The 19,009-nt window shown below is 36.7% G+C and overlaps 1 protein-coding gene and 1 pseudogene across 3 annotated transcripts in view; one reads left to right on the top strand and one right to left on the bottom strand.

The window, feature by feature from the left end:
• Nucleotides 1-12,058: 12,058 nt before the first annotated feature.
• On the bottom strand, nucleotides 12,059-13,262 carry LOC100916314 (annotated as a pseudogene).
• Nucleotides 13,263-13,293: 31 nt separating this feature from the next.
• LOC100916051 (centrosomal protein of 290 kDa-like) overlaps nucleotides 13,294-19,009 on the top strand; it is an 89,476-nt gene continuing 83,760 nt past the window's right edge. For all 3 annotated transcript variants that reach the window (XM_031937928.1, XM_031937927.1, XM_031937926.1), the window contains exons 1-3: nucleotides 13,294-13,538; nucleotides 14,402-14,526; nucleotides 14,847-14,924. In XM_031937928.1, the coding sequence (XP_031793788.1) occupies nucleotides 14,431-14,526; nucleotides 14,847-14,924 (174 nt within the window). In that variant the 5' untranslated portion in view covers nucleotides 13,294-13,538; nucleotides 14,402-14,430. The remainder of the gene's footprint in view (nucleotides 13,539-14,401; nucleotides 14,527-14,846; nucleotides 14,925-19,009) is intronic.

Here is a 19,009-nt window from a genome sequence, read left to right as displayed (position 1 = left end):
TTTATCAGTCTAGCTCTCGGGCTAATAAATGCTTTTATTGGGGACTCTCACCACTACTAGACTCTCACCACCACCTCATTTTTACCATGCGCCGAATCCAAGGGGGTTACATGGGAGCTTTGCTTGACTTCCTGTACCCCAAATCTGCCACTAGACCTCAACTAAACCCTAATCTCATTTAGGTACCCCAAATCTAGACCTCAACATTTGGTTCCCTGAAGAAACGAACACTAGAAGCTAGATAATTTGGCGACCAAACCGAACCCCAACCTTTTGGGGGCACTCAGAACCAATCTGGGTTTTGAGCTGTTCAGGTGTAATGCCAAAGTTCACTTTTAATGGGGTGACCAGTTCCTCCATTTGTCCTATTTCATAATTCTGCCTTAAGGTTATGACTGTCCCCTCTTAATGGTGAGATAAAGGTGGTATAGACATTCCTTAATGTCATTAGAATATCAGGAACCTCCCTCTATCAGGTTATCCCCACCTAGGTCCCTCCCTTCTGTCATTGTTCTTGTTATTCCATAAAAGGCTTGCTGTCCCAATACTGGGGCTAGACTCTTTGAGATGATAGTCTCGTCTAGCCCTGGGATCCATTGGTCCCAGTATTTCTCTCCATATAATAAACTATTGAATTGGTCTCTAATCTCTGTCTTGCTCAGTTTCTTTTGGCATTACATTTGGAGGCCCCCCAGGGAGGTGATTAGAAAATGAGCAGGATTAGAGATGAGACTTTCGTGTCTCTGCCTTGGGCAGGGTGGCTGCAAATCTGAATTCTTGGCCTGAAGAAGTCTGGCCCTCCTGGATTTCTTTCCAGAGCCTCTGGGAAAGAGAGCAGTTTCCAGCCACGATAGCCTGATGGTAGACAACCCCATTTCGGCCACAGGAGAGTAAGTTTGTCTGGGTACCTTTTGGGGTACCATGTGGTTATGTCTTAAGACTTGTTTTGTTTGTTTGGTTTGGTTGATGAATAACCGGATTCACCGGGTTGCACGGTTGTACGGCTGTCACTTTTGGGGTGCCCTTGGGGTACCAGTTGGTTTGGTTGATTAGTGAATAACTGGACACGGGGTCACTTGGGATACCCTTTGGGGGGTGCCATTTGCTTGGTTGATGAGTGGCCTACTGGATGCAAGGGCTCGCTACTGGAAAACTCTTTTCCTGGAGCAGATGCTTTGCTTGAGGAAACTCTTTCAGTCCAACTCTTTTCCTGAGACAAAGGGCCGTCCTTTGCATTTCTAAGAAAGGTCCTCCCACTTCTTCCATCGAGTGGGAAGTATATACATTTGAAAATGGGACTCAGTTTCCCTGTTTGGGTCATCCTATGTTAGAGTAATGCCGGCCCCTCCCGCTTTTGCATGGTCAGGGGGCTATCTGCAAAGACTGGGGGTTTTAAAAACACCATTTGGTTTGGCTTTAATGTTAATGTCCTAATGAATGTTGTAATTGTGCAGTCTAAGTGTGATCAGGGTTCTGTATATCTTGTATGTTATTAGACAGTCTAGTTGTGCTCTGTGTTCTATGTGATTTTTGTGAAATTGTTTGTAATTTGTCTGTTTCGGTAACTTAAGAGCTCTATTAAATTTAAGAACAATGATCAAATTTGGGAATTGGTTATTTCAATATTGAACTCCAGCTGGTGGAAACATTTGATCAGGAATTTAAAGATGATTCTAAATTTGGGAAATGAATTGGTTATCCTTAAGTATAAGATCTTAAAGGAACAATAGCTTGTTAAAGAAGTTCTGTTAACTTGCCTGAAAGAGGTCATGTGCCTCTAATTTTACCTAAAGTATGTAACAAGGACTTTTCTGAACGCTTCATCCCTGGCCAAACTGGGCTTAGGAGAAGCCAAGCTGGGCTTAGGAGAAGTCCATTGGGAATAATGGCCACATGGGGCCAGAAGGAGAGAAACTATGTTGTTTTATTATTTGAAATGAGATAGAAATGGATTATATGCTTTAAATCCAGCTCTGCTGGACATGTAGGTTTTATGGGATTCCCCCACCACCCACTGATTTCTGCTACTTTAAATGTTGGATGGGGTAGGGATCTTTTGTAAAGATTTAAACTCTCCCCCCCACTACTTCAGCTATAGGAGCCATTTAGTTAGCCTGGAGTGAAATTTAGTTCGACTTCACTCCCCACCCTTCCAATCTGGTCATCCGTAATCATTATATCCTAAATACTAGAGCAAATAAGTATTTGGTCTTGTCATCTATTGGTTACTAGATATTGTGTCTGGATATTCAAGTTTTTTTTAAGGTTTTTAACTAATGAGAAGCCACATCTTGTAGTGGTCCTTGTGGACCAGTCTTTCTATCTCAGACTGTTCTAACTTTTCTTTGTTAGATTTGTTTTTATTTCTAGATTTGATCAAATTGCAGATGTTGATTTGCTTCTGGGACCTAGATCAAACCTTTGTTTGTCAGCTCGCCACACTACAGATCCATGCCCCTCGAGGACTGAGCATCGTCCCTAGCATCGTCCCTGTTCAGCTTGAAGAAGCAAATGACAGCCATCGCCCACTTTTCCTGATGTAATTCAGACAGATGTGGAGGAGTAGGAAAGTGGTTGAATTATTAGAATTTTCACTGTATTACTGTGCTGTGTTTAAAACTTGGAATGGAAATTGTTAACTTGTGTAACTGTTGCTATTATGTTTGAGGGACTTTTAGTCTGTTATGTATATGCATATGTGTATGATTTGTATGTGGGATGGTCATTTGATAATTCCTTTCCAAAAAAAGGGAGGAGAAGAAATAGGAAATTGGGAAAACTGGTATCTTGCTAGTTCAGATTTAATTGGAAGTTGGGAAAACTGGTATCTTGCTAGTTTAGATTTAATTGGAAGTCCTTTACTCCTTGCTTAAATTTACTAGACTACGATTTGCTGGTTGTGCTTTAACTTGGAAATCCCTTATTCTGTTGGAATTGCCCTGGCAGACTAGTTTTGGGGGGATTATTTTTTAGAAACAACCAGAAATTGGATACCTGTCTTGGAACTGGCAGTCTCTCTGAACTGTTTCTCCATTCCTGTTACCCCAGGTCCTTAATTAGTATTTCAGCGTACTTAAAAGGACCTTGTTGATACCGAGGCCTCTAAAATGTTTGGGGTTGCCTGCCTTGGTCTAACTGCATAATCTGCTCAGAAATCTGCATTCTAGTAGCAGCCCAGTTTGTTCTTCTGGGCAGGACAGGTGGGGCTAACAAAACTCCTTTTACAAACATGTATCATCAAGTAAAACTAGTTCCTGTGCTATCCTGTCCAAAACACAAAAACTCTTAAATAAAACAAAAAAATTTCAATTTGGGCTGTGATCATTCTGTCAGAAGGTAGGAAGTATGTTTCACCAAAGTCCTCTGGAACTATGGTAGGTCTCTGTGTTGATTAGAGTTGTCTTTACAATGTTATTTTTAATGTATAGATTGTCCTTACTTCATTTTGAGATGTAATGATTATTAAAAGCCAACATAAGTTATACCGAGCCAGTTTATCCTCATTTTCTATAGTAGTTTGCATATATTTGCATTTATTTCCTTTACATTTATTCATACTCTTTATATATGTGTACACACATATAAGCTGTTTCTCTCATTATAATGTCATCTCCTTATTAGTATGGATTGTTTAATCAATTGTGTTTGTATCTCATGCCATTTATGGATTTCTTTCTTGACGTGATTACAAGAATGGCAATTGGGGAAAATCTATAATATGGGACATCTGGATTATAGAGTAAGGCAGGTTATAAGTGTTTCTCATGCTATCCATGTGGACAAGATTAAAATATATGTGCTAATAAGATTCAGAATTCTTTGAAGGATAAAAACCAAAATAGTGTTTAAGATTAGTGACAATCTACAAGCAGATTTATATATTATTCTAGGACTCTGGTCTTTGGCCTTTTTTGTTTTTTTTATTGGATGAAGACATATGGCAAGCTTGTCAGTCTGAAGAGGATATAAATGTGGCAAAATAATTGCCCTATTGGACAACCAATTCAGGCACTAAAGCTATCCAAAGGATCTCAAAAAGCTAGAGTGATGAAATGTAATAGAGTTGTTGTGTACAAGTCTTCAAAACATTACTTCACAATTACAGAATGAGTGACACTTTAATCTGGCAAGAATTTGAGTGAAGAAGCTCTGCATTTTAGTGGATGTCAAAGTTCAGTATGTCAACAGACCTTGCAAGAGGCCACTAAAAAGTGTCCAAAGAAGAAAATGTAAGCAGGGATAAAGCCCCAAGCCAATCCCAAACCAGGAATGCTATTTAGAGGGATTAGGGAGGTTGAACTGGGATAAAGTTCCAATTATTAAACACATAGATATGTTTTCCAAAAATACTCATGTTTGATTTGAAAAGCAATTTATTGTAAGATTTTTACTGCAACTTATGATTGATGTGTGACCTTAGGCATATAAATAACTCTTTCTTGTCATCAGTTTCTTCCTCTGTAAAATGAGGGAATTAGAGTATATGACCTTTAGAGCTGTGATTCTCCAGATTTTTTGTCTCATCTCATAATCAGTCAATAGTCAGTTCATTAGAGTCTAATATAAACATTTGGTAAAGAGGCTAAAAGATCTCCAAAACTGATAGAGCAAGCAATGGAAGTAAATGAGGCAAATATCAAAGAGTTTAAAAAAAAAAAAGGTTGAAAGGAGAATAAAAAAAAAGTCAAAACAAGAATAATTTCAGTACGCCCACACATCTAAAAATACTTGAATCTGCCTGACTAAAATCTTAACTTTCTTTTGGATAATTTCCATCATCCTTGAGCAACTAAAATACTAAATCCCATGCCTGGTACATAAAATACTCACTCTGCAGCCACAAATCCAACTTGGAAAAAAAGGTTTTATGCAGGAATAAATGGCAGTGCCATTAAACATAATGCCTCTAAAGAAAAATACCCAGAAATTTTGGTAAATTCAATTAGACTAATAAAATACCCAAACCTATGTCCTTTTTAGTTGATTTAAATGATGCAGTGACTGTAAGATTACACATGGAAATTACTATAAAACTAACTGAAGGAAAAGTAAGAATATTGCCAGATCTAAGAAAATCTTAAGATTACCTGGAGGGGGGAGCCCGTCTTTGTACTATAACAGAATGCATTAACATATTTGTACTCCTAGAATTTTTGCTAATATTAGACTCTTGTGTGTGTGTGTGTGTAATTGAAGAACTTCCAGCAGCTTCCTGCAGTAAAGATAAGTGAAGAATTTCAAAGGATGTATCCAACCTAGAATGATAGCGTTTATTGCTGTTCAAACCATTGATGTGTAAACAAATGGTTGCTTGATGTGTGGTTCCTCCCGGAACTAGGAGTCTGCTGTTTTTGGTATGAATAACATCCAACAAAAAAAGGAGGGGGAGGGGAGCACCTACCTCTTAATGTTCCTCAAACACATGATGTAATCTAAAAGACCCTATAAAGACTGTATACCTTATCCCCTTCTTTAGCCCTTCTACCATGAGCTCTCTTTCCCTCCTCGTGGTGGAACTGCTCATTCTCATGAGAATTAATTAAATAAACAACTTTTCTGCTTTTTACTTTGAGAGATCTCTGAGTAATCATTTTTGGATAGGATTTCTATCCCTCACACTCTCAAGGAGGATTTTGTTTAGGAATAATTACTAAAAAAGCAGAAATTGTAATTTCTACGATATAGATGTATAGCAATGGCTACTAGAACTGGAGTTAATGCAACTGGAGTCCATACTATAAAGAACATAACAGCACCAGAATAAATTAGATTTGATTGCTATTTTTGATTAATGAAAAAGTCCTCAACAAAATTGATGAGCCCTATATAGCATACTGTCCTCAAAACCTTGTTTAAAATGTAATATGCATTTCATTTTTATGAGAATTTTTCACTTTAACTGGCCAGGCATCTTAACTATATTACACTTCTAATCTAAGTTGCAGAGGAGCTTAGAGTGCAGTAAAAGAATGGGTTTATTCAAATACTACCTTCCAAACTCGTTGATCACTTAACCTCTCTCAGTGCTCCAGTACAACCCTAAAATAAGATCACTGATTCTCTTCACATAATCTGTGAAGAAAATGAGGCTGCAGTATGGAGCAGATTTATTAGAGGAAAGAACCTCATACAGGTCTTGAGAAGTGAATATGGAAGAGAGCAGAAATTTTAGAAATGTCTGCTTTTGATCAAATGATTCCACTCCTGGGCACAAATCCTAATGAGGTCAGCAAAAGAAAAGTCTAACATGTCCTAAAATATTCCAAATACTACTTTTTTGGTAGCAAAGAAGCAGAACTAAAGTTCCATTGTCCTTTAATTGATAAATGACTGAATAAACTGTGGTAAGTCAACATAATGGAAAATGTTGTAAAATGAGAAATGACAAAGAGTCTCCAGCAAAACTTTGGAAGAGACAGAAGGACAAATAGATATAGTGAAATAACCAAAGGAATAAACATAGTAATCATAATTTTTAAAAGGCCATTAAAGGAAGTGAACTAAAAAGCTCATTCTTTTTCTACAGAGCAGGATTTAGGAGGACAGATGATTATTTTTATGTAGGAATAAATGGCAGTGCCATTAAACATAATGCCTCTAAAGAAAAATACCCAGAAATTTTAGTAAATTCAAATAGACTAATAAAATACCCAAACCTATGTCCTTTTTAGTTGATTTAAATGATGCAGTGACTGTAAGATTACACATGGAAATTACTATAAAATTAACTGAAGTAAAAGAAAGAATATTGCCAGATCTAAGAAAATCTTAAGATTACCTGGAGGGGGGAGCCCGTCTTTGTACTATAACAGAATGCATTAACATATTTGAGTGATTTGAGTGATTATGTCTCAAGCTGAGATTTCCAATTGAATGAGATTACTTATTTTGGGAGTTTCCCTTATGGACAAGAGTGTGTACCTCTCCCAGGGCCTGAGGATTTAGGAGTATTCTTCTACCTAAAGGGGACACAGTTTACATCAAGGCCTTTCCAACCCTTTCCCCCAAAAGATCTCAGTTTATATCAGTTCTGCAAGTTTGCTCAATCTGATTTTTCAGCTCATGTGAGATGTAAAAGAAAACAATTACTTACACTGATGTAATAGCTTTAAGATTTGTGTTTTCCTCTATATTATAAAGCAGCAGTCACCAAAACCATTTGGTATTAGCTAAGAAATAGATTAGTTGATCAGTGGAATAGGTTAGGTTCACAAGACAGAATAGTCAACTATAGCAATCTAGTGTTTGACAAACCCAAAGATCCTAACTTTTGGGATAAGAATTCATTATTTGACAAAAACTGCTGGGATAATTGGAAATTAGTAGGGCAGAAATTAGGCATGGACCCACACTTAACACCGTATACCAAGATAAGATCAAAATGGGTCCATGATTTTAGCATAAAGAACATTATAAATAAATTAGAGGAACATAGTTTATCTCTCAGACTTGTGGAGGAGGAAGAAATTTGTGAGCAAAGATGAACTAGAGACCATTACTGATCACAGAATAGGAAATTTTGATTACATCAAATTAAAAAGTCTTTGTAAAAAAGGCTGTAAGTGTAAAAAAAAAAAAAAAAAAGGTGTAAAAAAGTCAAACAAAACTAATGCAGACAAGTTTAGAAGGGAAGCAACAACCTGAGAAAACATCTTCACAGTTAAAGGTTCTGATAAAGGCCTCATTTCCAAAATATATAGAGAATTGACTCTATAAGAAATCAAGCCATTCTCCAATTGATAAATGGTCAAAGGATATGAACAGACAATTTTCAGATGATGAAAATGAAACTATTACCACTAATATGAAAGAGTGTTCCAAATCACTACTCATCAGAGAAATGCAAATTAAGACAACTCTGAGATACCACTACACACCTGTCAGATTGGCTAAGATGACAGGAAAAAATAATGATGAATGTTGGAGGGGATGCAGGAAAGCTGGGACACTGATGCATTGTTGGTGGAGTTGTGAATGAATCCAACCATTCTGGAGAGCAATCTGGAATTATGCCCCAAAAGTTATCAAACTGTGCATACCCTTTGATCCAGCAGTGCTACTACTGGGCTTATGCCCCAAGGAGATATTAAAGAAGGGAAAGGGACCTTTATGTGCCAAAATGTTTGTGGCAGCCCTGTTTGTAGTGGTCAGAAACTGGAAACTGAATGATGCCCATCAATTGGAGAATGGTTGGGTAAATTGTGGTATATGAATGTTATGGAATATTATTGTTCTGTAAGAAATGACCAGCAGGATGAATACAGAGAGGCTTGGAGAGACTTACATGAACTGATGCTGAGTGAAATGAGCAGAACCAGGACATCATTATATATTTCAACAACAATACTGTATGAAGGCGTATTCTGATGGAAGTGAATTTCTTTGACAAAGAGACCTAACTCAGTTTCAATTGATCAATGATGGACAGAAGCAGCTATACCCAAAAAAAGAACACTGGGAAATGAATGTAAATTGTTTGCATTTTTGTTTTTCTTCCTGGGTTATTTCTACCTTCTGAAACCAATTCTCTCTGTGCAACAAGAGAACTGTCTGGTTCTGCACACATATATTGCATCTAGGATATACTGTGACCTATTTAACACGTATAGGACTATTTGCCATCTAGGGGAGGGGGTGGAGGGAGAGAGGGGAAAAATAGGAACAGAAGTGAGTGCAAGGGATAATGTAAAAAATTACCCTGGCATGGGTTCTGTCAATAAAAAGTTATAATAATAATAAAAAGATTTGTGTTTTCCTTCAGGTAACACAGTGAGTCAGTGATATGTTATAGCTTCTAGGGGAATATAGCAATAATGTTAAGGTCCCCTGACCTTAGGGGGCTTCTGTCCTAACAATCTGTCAGTGATTCTAATGTCTTTTGGCTTTGGAATCTGTGATCCTAAGGTCTGCCCTCCCCCAACCTTGGAGTACTATTATTTGGGCAATCTGTCAATGATTGTTAAAGTCTTCTGGCCTAGAAAGGTAAAACTATTTCTTCCCTTTAACTTTAAGGAAGGTATGTTAATGATCCTGAGACTCTAACCTTAGAATACTATTGTTCTGACAATCTTGTCTGTCAATGATTCTAAAGTCTTCTAGCTTTAAGCAATCCTAGGTCTGCTGGTCAGTGATAACCAATTTCCTGAGACCACTCCTCAGTTCTACCTCTAGGCCATAAAATTAGCATACTATAGTCCGGCCCTCCAACAGTCTGAGGGACAGTGAACTGGCCCCCTATTTAAAAAGTTTTGAGGACCCCTGCGTCTAGGAGAGGTCATATTACAGATGAGGAAACTGAAGTAGAATAATTAAATGAGTTGTCCAGAATAAATGATTTGCTAGGTGTAGTATGTAGAATTTGAGCTCAAGTCTTCCTGATTCCACATCTAGCATTCATTCTTTTATGTCATCTGCCTCTAAATCGTATGAATCTATTTGTGAGATGCTGGAGGCAACGATTTAGATTTTAACGTTGTTCCCTCTATACTTATCCATAGTCACCCGAGACAACTTGAACTTTCCAGTTTGAGGAAACAACTTTCAAACACAAAGGATGATTTGGTAAAATGATTTGTGATTAGTATAATCACACAAATCATTCAAAACACACAATTTTTGAGAAATCAACCAATTCATCTGCATGCATCTGAGTTCTAGGCATGACAAAAGTTCCTACTGACCTCACAGTAGAGAGCTCTTGTATTTAATTATCATAACCTCATAACCCACACTGGTTACCTTTAGTTGTTACTTGATTTGGTTTTCATAATTATGCCTCTTCCTTCTCACTTTCCCCACAGGTAAGTTTCTCTACTTCATTTTTAACACCTTCCCTTCACTTTCAACCTTTTTTTTTTTTTTAAGGTGAAGCCTTTGGAAATATCAGTACAGACTCTAGAGGGACCATGAAGAAGACACCCATTTCTCTGCTTTGGTCATCTTCTCTGTCTGTCCCCCATGCTTGAAGTATTATGCCATAGTCTCGTCTCTTTGAACTGTTCTACCTCAGTTTCCCTGAACTAATTTCCCTTATTGTCCCGACTGAGTTTCTCTGAATTGTTCTATCTCAGTTTCCTTAACTGTTCTGCCTCAATCCCCTTAGTTGTAAACTCCCAATCTGGTCCATTAAGACTGAGGACCATTTGCTCTAAGGTTATAAATTGTCAATGTAAGACTCAAGATAAGGAGGAGATCAGACTTCCTGACTCCTAACTCCTTCTGCCTTCAAGAATTTATGACAGGACCCCTCTAAAATATTCCAAAAGATAAGACTATCCTGGATACCTCATTGACATCTTTACTTCTGTCTATTCAGACATCCTGACTCTGGCTTTTAGTAAGAATTTATTCCCCCCCTTCCCCCATTCTGACAGAACCAAATGGGTCTGTGAAGAAGTTTCCTGCTTTGTTTCCCTTCTTTGTCTGTAAAAGGTATATAAGGATTTGGGATTCTCCCATTCATCGCTAAATACTTTGAGACGAGAGTCCTGTCCAGTCAATTATGCTCTCCAATTAATAAAATATTAAAAACTCTCTAATCTCTATCTTGCCTCAGTTTCTCCGGCATTACAGAATTATTCTCCTTCCTCTGCTCCAACTAACTTACTCTACAATTGCTGACCTCTCTGATTTCCTTTAAGTCACAATTAAAACCCCATCTTCTACAGGAAGTCTTATGCTTCATTCCAAAGCTATGCTTTAGGTTAGTTTGTAAATTTCCTTGCATGTTGTTGCCTCCATTAGATTGTATACTCTTCAAGGGTAAGGATTGTCTCTTGACTTTTTGTTCCCTGGAGCTTAGCAGAATGGCTAGCACAAAGTAGGCCCTTAAAAATGTTTGTTGCTTAAGACACAGAGGACTTAAAGTGTGTCAGTGTAATATCAGAAAGTAACTTGAAAGTTGAATAGGCTTGCTGAGAGTCCAATAGAAAAATGTTTAGTGGTTGGAGAGGGTTATATATTACCAAAATATAATTACATACTCAAAGTCATTTACTTAACTTTTCTCCCAAATTAAAATATAGATTTTAAATTAAAAAATCACTAGCATTCACAAATTTTTAAATATAAGGGCATATTGAAGTCTATTGCAAGTACTAAAAGACTTTGCAGAAGAATTAGATCAACCAGTTTATAGCCTTTTAGTTGGCATTTTTGAGGAAAGGTCTCTAGAGAGAAAGCATGTTGCCACTGGAGCAAAACAGAAGCAGCGATATAAGAATATTAAGGCAGTCCACTGAGTGCCTCTGAATACTGGGGTTGGAAACCACAATTCCAAACTTGGTACACTAAGAACTGACTAAAAAGTCCAAAGAGGAAATATTAAGAAGAAGCAGAGACCAGTAGAACTTAAACCTGATATCTTGAGCCTGACAATCTTAAGATCATGATAAAAGGGCAGGCCATAATGATCCAGTATTTCTAGGTCTGCATTCTAGGATAGCTAAAATATCTCAGGGTTATGGAAACTTAGCAAACCTGGATTTAGTCACACTTGAATCAGAAGTCAATTTGATTAATTTCCCATCCCTGGATTGAGAGGCAGTGAACAACCAAACAAAGATAAACACTTCAAAGACAAACAGACAAATTTCTGACCATGGATGAGAAGCAAGAGATTCTGAAATCAAAAGGAAAGGATATGACTAAGAAGCAGGCAACATGTTTGCCAAAGAAAGAAAGCAAGATTGTATGGCAAAAAGAATCCTAATTTTGGAATCAAAACACTAAAAGATGAATCCTGGTTTTACTACTTGGGCAAGTCCTCTCCCCTCTAACATATCTGCCCCTCAGTTTCCTTACCTATAAAATAAAAGGGAAGGACTAAGATAATTTTTGAAGTCCCTCTCAAGTCTGAATCCTATGAATTTGTCTATGTTCTTTGTTAGCAGAAATATATAAATGTTATGTGTAAAACCAAGCACAAGTTGCTATGCTATATTCTCTTTTATAAGTGCAGGATATGAAGTACCTGAGGGGGGGAAAATACTCTGACATTTAGTGGAAAAGTGTCATTAACAATTTAAAAAAATGAAGCCTCTCTTATGATTAGTTTGAATGTTTTATAGTTTAAATTTTGAAACCCACAGCTTGAGATCATTAACAACTAACAGGTATTACAGATAGACAATGAAAACAATAAGGAAAATCATGTTAGCCAAACGTACTAAAAAATCAAATGTGAATAGCAACAAATAAAAGTAACACATCTTCCTACTTAGCAGTGCAATTCACATTGCAATCAAATCAAATCAAATATGCAACAAAATGAAAACTATTGTTTCTCCATAATCGGCATACTGAGAATTACAATGTAAAAGATCATGTTAGGTTTTAAGAATCTGCCGTCTATGAAGTATGCTAAGCAAGAGGAGGTAAAGTGTTCATTCTGTTTCATTAATAGAGTTGTATTTTGTCAATACTGTGCACAGGCGAGAACATCAAATGAGTTCACACAATAAAAAAAAACCATAATAAAATAATAAAACATCTTAGACAAGCACAGTGTCTCATATAAAACCATAGTATCAGCAAAAAGTAATCTGGTTGCTTTATAACTGAAAAGAAAACATAATTATCTTTTTGCAAAACATACAAAAGGATAATTACTCTCATCACAGTCTTAAGGTTATTTTTGTAAGTTTGTTCCGTCTTGCTCCAAAAACATATTTCAAATGGGTAAAAATCAAAGTGTTTCAGGGTTCACTGGAACTTTCGGTGCTCGATTTACTTTTAATATTGAAAAAAAAAATTAGAATTTACTCTGAGTCCATTCTCTTGCATGTCTGTTATGGTTTTTCCTTGTCTGATTTATATATCTGTGCAATATCTGGTATTAAGGGATCATCTGGATTTGGATCACAAAGTAGTGAACATATGGACCACAAAAGTTTTGATAGTCAGAGCTGGTGATCACTATGACCTCAGGATTTTAAGACAAATATTTCTGTTGCTATTTATATTGGTGGCTTAAAAGAATAGTCTATTGGGAAATGTCCAGTGAGAAAGAAGACTCCACCTTGACATCCGCTGTCAGGAGGTCCCATAATAATTGCTTGCCAGTGGAACAGGTCATCTCCCACAGTTCCTGTTGAGCACTGGGCAGGAGGCTCACGCTGCAGATCATCTAATTCCTTCTGGATCCGTTTTAGCGCCAACGGTCGGGGTGGGAGGTGGGTGAACATCGTTCTCCTCCTGTCTCAGGCCGCCACTGGCGAGGGCAGCGTGCTGCTGCAATGGCCCAGCGTGTGCGGAGCGCGCACACTTTCCCTGCCCCCACGCGGCTTGCAATGGTTCTTTTCTTCTCGCGATGTACAGACTTCTTCGCGGCTCTGGGCTCCTGATAAGGAATCTTCTTAACGTCTTTTCTTACCCTCAAGATGTAACTGTCCCATGGGACAATATTTGGAAAGAGGCAACAAGTGGGAGCGCAAAAAAGTGTTCAGATTAGGAAGAATCCTGTAAATTATTGCTGCAGTTTCCACGTTTCAGTTTTTCCATCTGTAAAATCGGTGTACTAATAACTCCTACTCGACAAGGTTGTTTCATGTATTTAGAGATTATGAGTATTTGTGATGGCAGCATCTATTAAAAACATTTTTATGAATAAGTATTTTATTTGGGATATTGTAGGGATATGTGGTCTGTGATGACGATTCCTATCCCAGTGTTTATATTGCTGGAGTTCTCTAGGACATTTGGAGGTCCATAGCATTAGGACATTTGTTGTCCTAACAGAGTTAATCCATGAAAAATAGTGGATTTCTAATCTAATTCTAGCTGGTCATGTGTTGTTAGGTATTCTGTGGGTGTTAAATTTTTACAGCAGATAATGTGTTTAATTATTTGCACCATTTTCTTGCTTGCTTGTTGCTGCTATAGTTGTCATTAAGAATTTTTTCTTTAACAAGTTCACCTTTTTGCTAGTAATTGTCATTGCTCATAGTTTTTCCTTTTGGAATTTGGGAGTATAAATCTAATTGGCCTCTTTGTACCAATCACTGTGATATTAAGTACATATCTACAATAGAAAGTTAGAGATTCAGCACTAAAAAAGATTTTGTCACTTAGTCCAACTTTCTCATTCCACAACTGAGTAATTAAGGCCAAATAGGTTAAATTACTTAGCCAGGGTGAAATAGATGGTAAATGGCAAAGCTAAGATTTGAAGCCAAGTCCTCTGACTTGAAATACAGCATTCTTTCCACTGTGTCCAACTGCTTCTAATTCTATCAGATCTCTTTGTTTTAGTAAATTTTAGCCACTTTGTTGTTTGGGGTTTTTTGTTTGTTTGTTTGTGTTAAGGTTACCAGCATATCATAAAACTTCATCCCTTCAGATATGACTTCTTAGGAAATCATGTGTTTACTGTGGATATGGTGACATGTGTATATTGTTTTAGGTCCCTAGACAGCAGTGAAAGAAGTCAAGATGCCTTTGGATTGGAAAACATTACGGAGAGTTAACCCAGATAACTTGCTTCGCCAAGAAAAATTAGCAGATGATTTACTGGTTTCTCTCTCTAAGGTATTTTTAAAAAATATTAAAATATTTAAGGTTAAAGTAAAATACTCTAAAAAGTCATGGACTTTTGAATTGTTAGAAATGGAAAGATCTTTTTACTATTATATTTGATTGACTTAAGTTTTATGCAGAAAATAATTCCCATTAACTGATAATAAAACATACCTTCTTCCTCAGGGAAGAAGTGAGGGAATACTAGCACCAGAGAATACTATATACTCAATCAAAAACTATATTCTATTGTGTATTTTTGCTTTAAAAGTTAAAATGAATTTGTTTTAAAAAAGAAATAACAAATAATGCTTGCTACTTTGTTTACATAGGTTGAAATAAAAGACCTAAAAGATGAAAAGCAAGAAAATGTGATCCATCTTTTCCGAATTACTCAGTCTTTAATGAAGGTTTGTATCAACCAGAATAATTCTTACTGGTCTTTTAAACTATAATAATTTACATCACCACATACTAATAAAACTCAACTCCATTAACATTAATTAAATGCCTATATTTGCAAGGCAATAGGAATAAAAAGGGGGGATGGACTGTCACATATACACATATTACTGGAATAGCAGAATTTGAAAGTGGTAAGGAGAGTTGAGGTGGAAGAGATCCACTTACTGATGGAGGGCTCCAGGAAGCTTTGTGTAGGAGTAATATTTGAATATGGGTTTTGCAGAATATAAGAGAAGAATTTCACTTAAAAGAAATACCTTTGGAGAGAATCAATTCTTAGCTAGGGAAAAGCTTCTTAAACTGTGGGTTGTGATCCATATGGGATTGTGTAACTGAATATGGAGGTTGTGAAATTATGCTTTATTATCAGTAAATGTTTGATTTATATACATATTTTATATACCTGTATACTTGGGGTCATATAAAAATTTCTCAGGCACAAAGAGACTGTATGTGAAAAAAATTTAAGAAGCCTTAGCCCAAGGGACAATATGATTGATAGAGGCCAGGATATGGGACAGCAGTACGTAATCTAATATAACTGGAACATAGAGTGTATTTGGGAAGTAGAATAATAAAAGAACACATACAATTAGGTTGGAGTTTGATTATGATGGGTCTTGAATAGCGGGATCAAGAATGCTTTATAGGGGAGACAAAAAGAAGCCAGTGAAAAATTTTTAAGTAAGATGTGACACTCAAAAGAAGTGTATTAGGAAGCTTACTTGAATAATAGGAAAGCAAAGAGGAAGATAATGGAAGCAAGACAACTTACAAAAGACTATTATTGTGGACCAGAAGAGATTATGAAGACCTGATCTAGCACCTTTCCTTCAACGAGGAAAAGAGAAAAGAAACCCAGAACATTGTGGAGATAGAATTAACAGAATTTGGTAGTTAGTTGATTGGGTGTGGGGTGAAGAACCAAGGAAAATAAAAGAGAACTGATATTGAGCCTTGATGCCTGTAAGTCTGGTGGGATTCTTCATAGAAGTAAATAGGGCAGGGTATGAGCAGGAATTTTTCGGGGGAGAAGTTAATGAGCTTGGGGTGCTACTAGAACATCTAGAAATGTAGTCAGTAGGTAAATATGGAACTAAAATTGTGGAGAAGTGTTGCTACTGGAGGTGAAGATGTGCACGTGATCTTTGTAGAAGTGATCAGTGAAGCCTTAGAATTGAATGAGATCTCCAAGGGAGAGGGAGACAGGAGAACATGGACAGAATAGAGACATATGGGATAACCCATTTTGAAGGTGGGAAAGAATGGCAGCTCACAAAGCTGTCAGAGAAAGAACTGTTAGACAAAAAGAGATGATGTATTAAAAATGGCTTGTAGATTGTAAAGCATATTCTAATTATTACTGTTTGGCCCCAGACAATATGCTAGATCCTGGGGTTACAAAGAGGTAATATAGAGAATTTATATTCCATCTGGAGAGAAACAACAGAGATAAAAAGATTAATTTTAAAGGTTCTCTGAGTGCCTCCAGAATTATACAGATGATATGGAGAAAGGGCAGAGAAAGGAAGAGAATAAACATTTATAGAGCACTTAACTGGATTCCAGCCACTCCTAAGTACTTTGATTCAATCATCATATGCACTGTTTAAAGAAAGTGTTTAAAGAAAGGGAGAAGTCTCTGGAATGTGGAGCTCTTAAAAGGATTTGGGTTGCTGTACAAGGTACCCAGTGTGTTATTTTATATACTGTATATACAAAGATAAAATAATAAAACATTCCCTGCTTCTTCTGATTAGACTGAGCTAAGTGAGGAAGAACAGAGATGCTTTGGGGAGATGCTCGATGTCAAATCATAGAAAAAGAACTGTTATGTTTGCTGTCAGTATTTGGCTTGGTTGAACTTGTATAAGATTGATAGGAGGAGATTAGATTGCTGGGGACCTTGAATCTATCGATTTTTTTCTGTCCATAATTAGGATAGGTTTTGTAGAGATATTTGAAAGGAGAATAAAATGATATCATCATTGGAATTAGAGTTAGCAGGGTCTTTTGAAACTATTATAGTCCAGTCTCTTTATTCATCTTATAGTTGGGGAAACAGATTCACAGTGTCCAAGGTCATTCAGAGCCAAGATTCAATACCAGGTCTTTTGGCTCTGGTAGTCTTTATGCCATTCACCAATGACTCTCCCAGATTTTCTGGATATGTAGAAAATTTCAATCTCAAAGCTTATATTTAGGGCCCATCCCACAGGGTTGTTGAGAGAATCAAATAAGATTATATATGTAAAGCATATTGTAATAATTCAAATGGTACATAGATGTCAATTATTATTGTGGCATAATTACCTTAATTTACAAGATGCCTTTAATTAGGAAGTCATTATCATGTAATGCCTTATGTTGTCTTTCAGAGCTTTGCTGAAGGAAGATTAATTTGACAGTTGTGAAATGGCTATAATACAATAACAAGAGACTAGTGTGATGACCACTTCTATGGAGAAGGGGGTTTAGTTTTATTTTGACTCCTCTCTAAAGTGTACATTTGGATCTTTTGTATTTGGTTTATACAGTCTTCAAGTGGATTGGATTTCTCTCTCTCTCTCTCTCTCTCTCTCTCTCACACACACACACACACACACACACACACAGACACACACACACACCCCTTTTCAAAAGACTGAAGAATTTAATGAAGATTGCTTCTAGGATAATTTCCATTGCAATACAATTTGCTCACTTAAACTCATAAAAACTTCTATGAGTTGATAATTAATTTCTAGTATAAATCCTAAATATATTTCTACAAAGGGGAAAGAATTACATCATAAATCCTTAACTCCCAGGAACCAAGTTTATACAATGATGCATGATTTAACAATCCCGATCTACAAACAAGATGAGAAGGGAGAAATATTAAAATTTTCTAATTTGACTTTAAAACATTTCCCAATCAAACTGCTGCTCTCTGTCACCAGTTTTCTTATGCTATACTTTTCTCTATATGAGTTAAGTCAGCAATACTGGTATTCTTGCTACTATTCCCATATCTTTTCAGTGACTATTCTCCATATCTGGAATATTCGTCATCCCCCATTTCCTTCCCTTCCCCCTACTTCTGCTTATTGGATACTCTGGCTTCTTTTGAGACCCAGCTCAAACTTATTTTCTGCAAAAGACCTTTTCTTCTTAATACTAGTGCCTTCACTCTGAGATTACCTCCCATTTACCATGTTCAAAGAGACAGATAGATTGACAGATCTATTAATAGGTCTACCTACCTATAGATCTTGTTTCTAATTAAATTGTTGGCTTGGCTGTTTCTTGAAATGCCAGCTTCCTGAAAGCAGGGGCTGTTTTTGCTATTCTTTATATCTTTAGTCTTTAATTCAGTGCATTTTAAGTAGTAATTGATAAATATGTGTTTGTTGATTTATTGAGAATATTAGGAGTATGCAGAAGAGGGAAGAGTTATACTTTACTGTAAAGGCTTAGCTATAGTCTTCTGGCCACCTGCCAAAGAGAAAGCTGATGAAGTCTCTGCCCTGGCCTTTGGCCCCAGGCCTGGCAAGAAGAAAAAGGTATTCAAATATGGCCTATTGTGATATATATATGTCTTCTCTATAGTCTCCTTTCATTTTAGTAAATAAGGTCTGTCAAAAATATTCAGTGCTGTTGTAAGAGTGCCTGTAAACTGTTTTTGAGCTTTCTCTAATATTTGGAGGCAAATTCATGCAAAATTTCAAAATGCCGTCAGTTACATTTTGCCCTGATAAAAGCTTAGGAAAAGCCTGCATGGTTCTTCTCAACTTCATCATCTGGCCTGGAAAATTTTCTTTTTGCTCAGATTCTTCTTTTGTCATGTAAGTCCCTCAAATGTCAGAAAGGCAGAAAATAGCTGTGAAATATGAATATATCCTGATATATGTATCCAGATCAGGATGAGAGGATCCTGACAGGAAGCAGATCATCTGTTCAGAGGCTCTTGCAGTGACCTGGTTAGAAACGTTGAGGCTTGTAGAAGATGTAGCAGTTTGTAAAGAAAAGGGTGCATGATGGATCTGAG

Source organism: Sarcophilus harrisii, chromosome 5 (genome assembly GCF_902635505.1).
Source record: "Sarcophilus harrisii chromosome 5, mSarHar1.11, whole genome shotgun sequence".
NCBI lineage: Eukaryota > Metazoa > Chordata > Mammalia > Dasyuromorphia > Dasyuridae > Sarcophilus > Sarcophilus harrisii.
The sequence above is the reverse complement of the archived record's forward strand: the minus strand, read 5'-3'. Positions and strand labels throughout refer to the sequence as shown.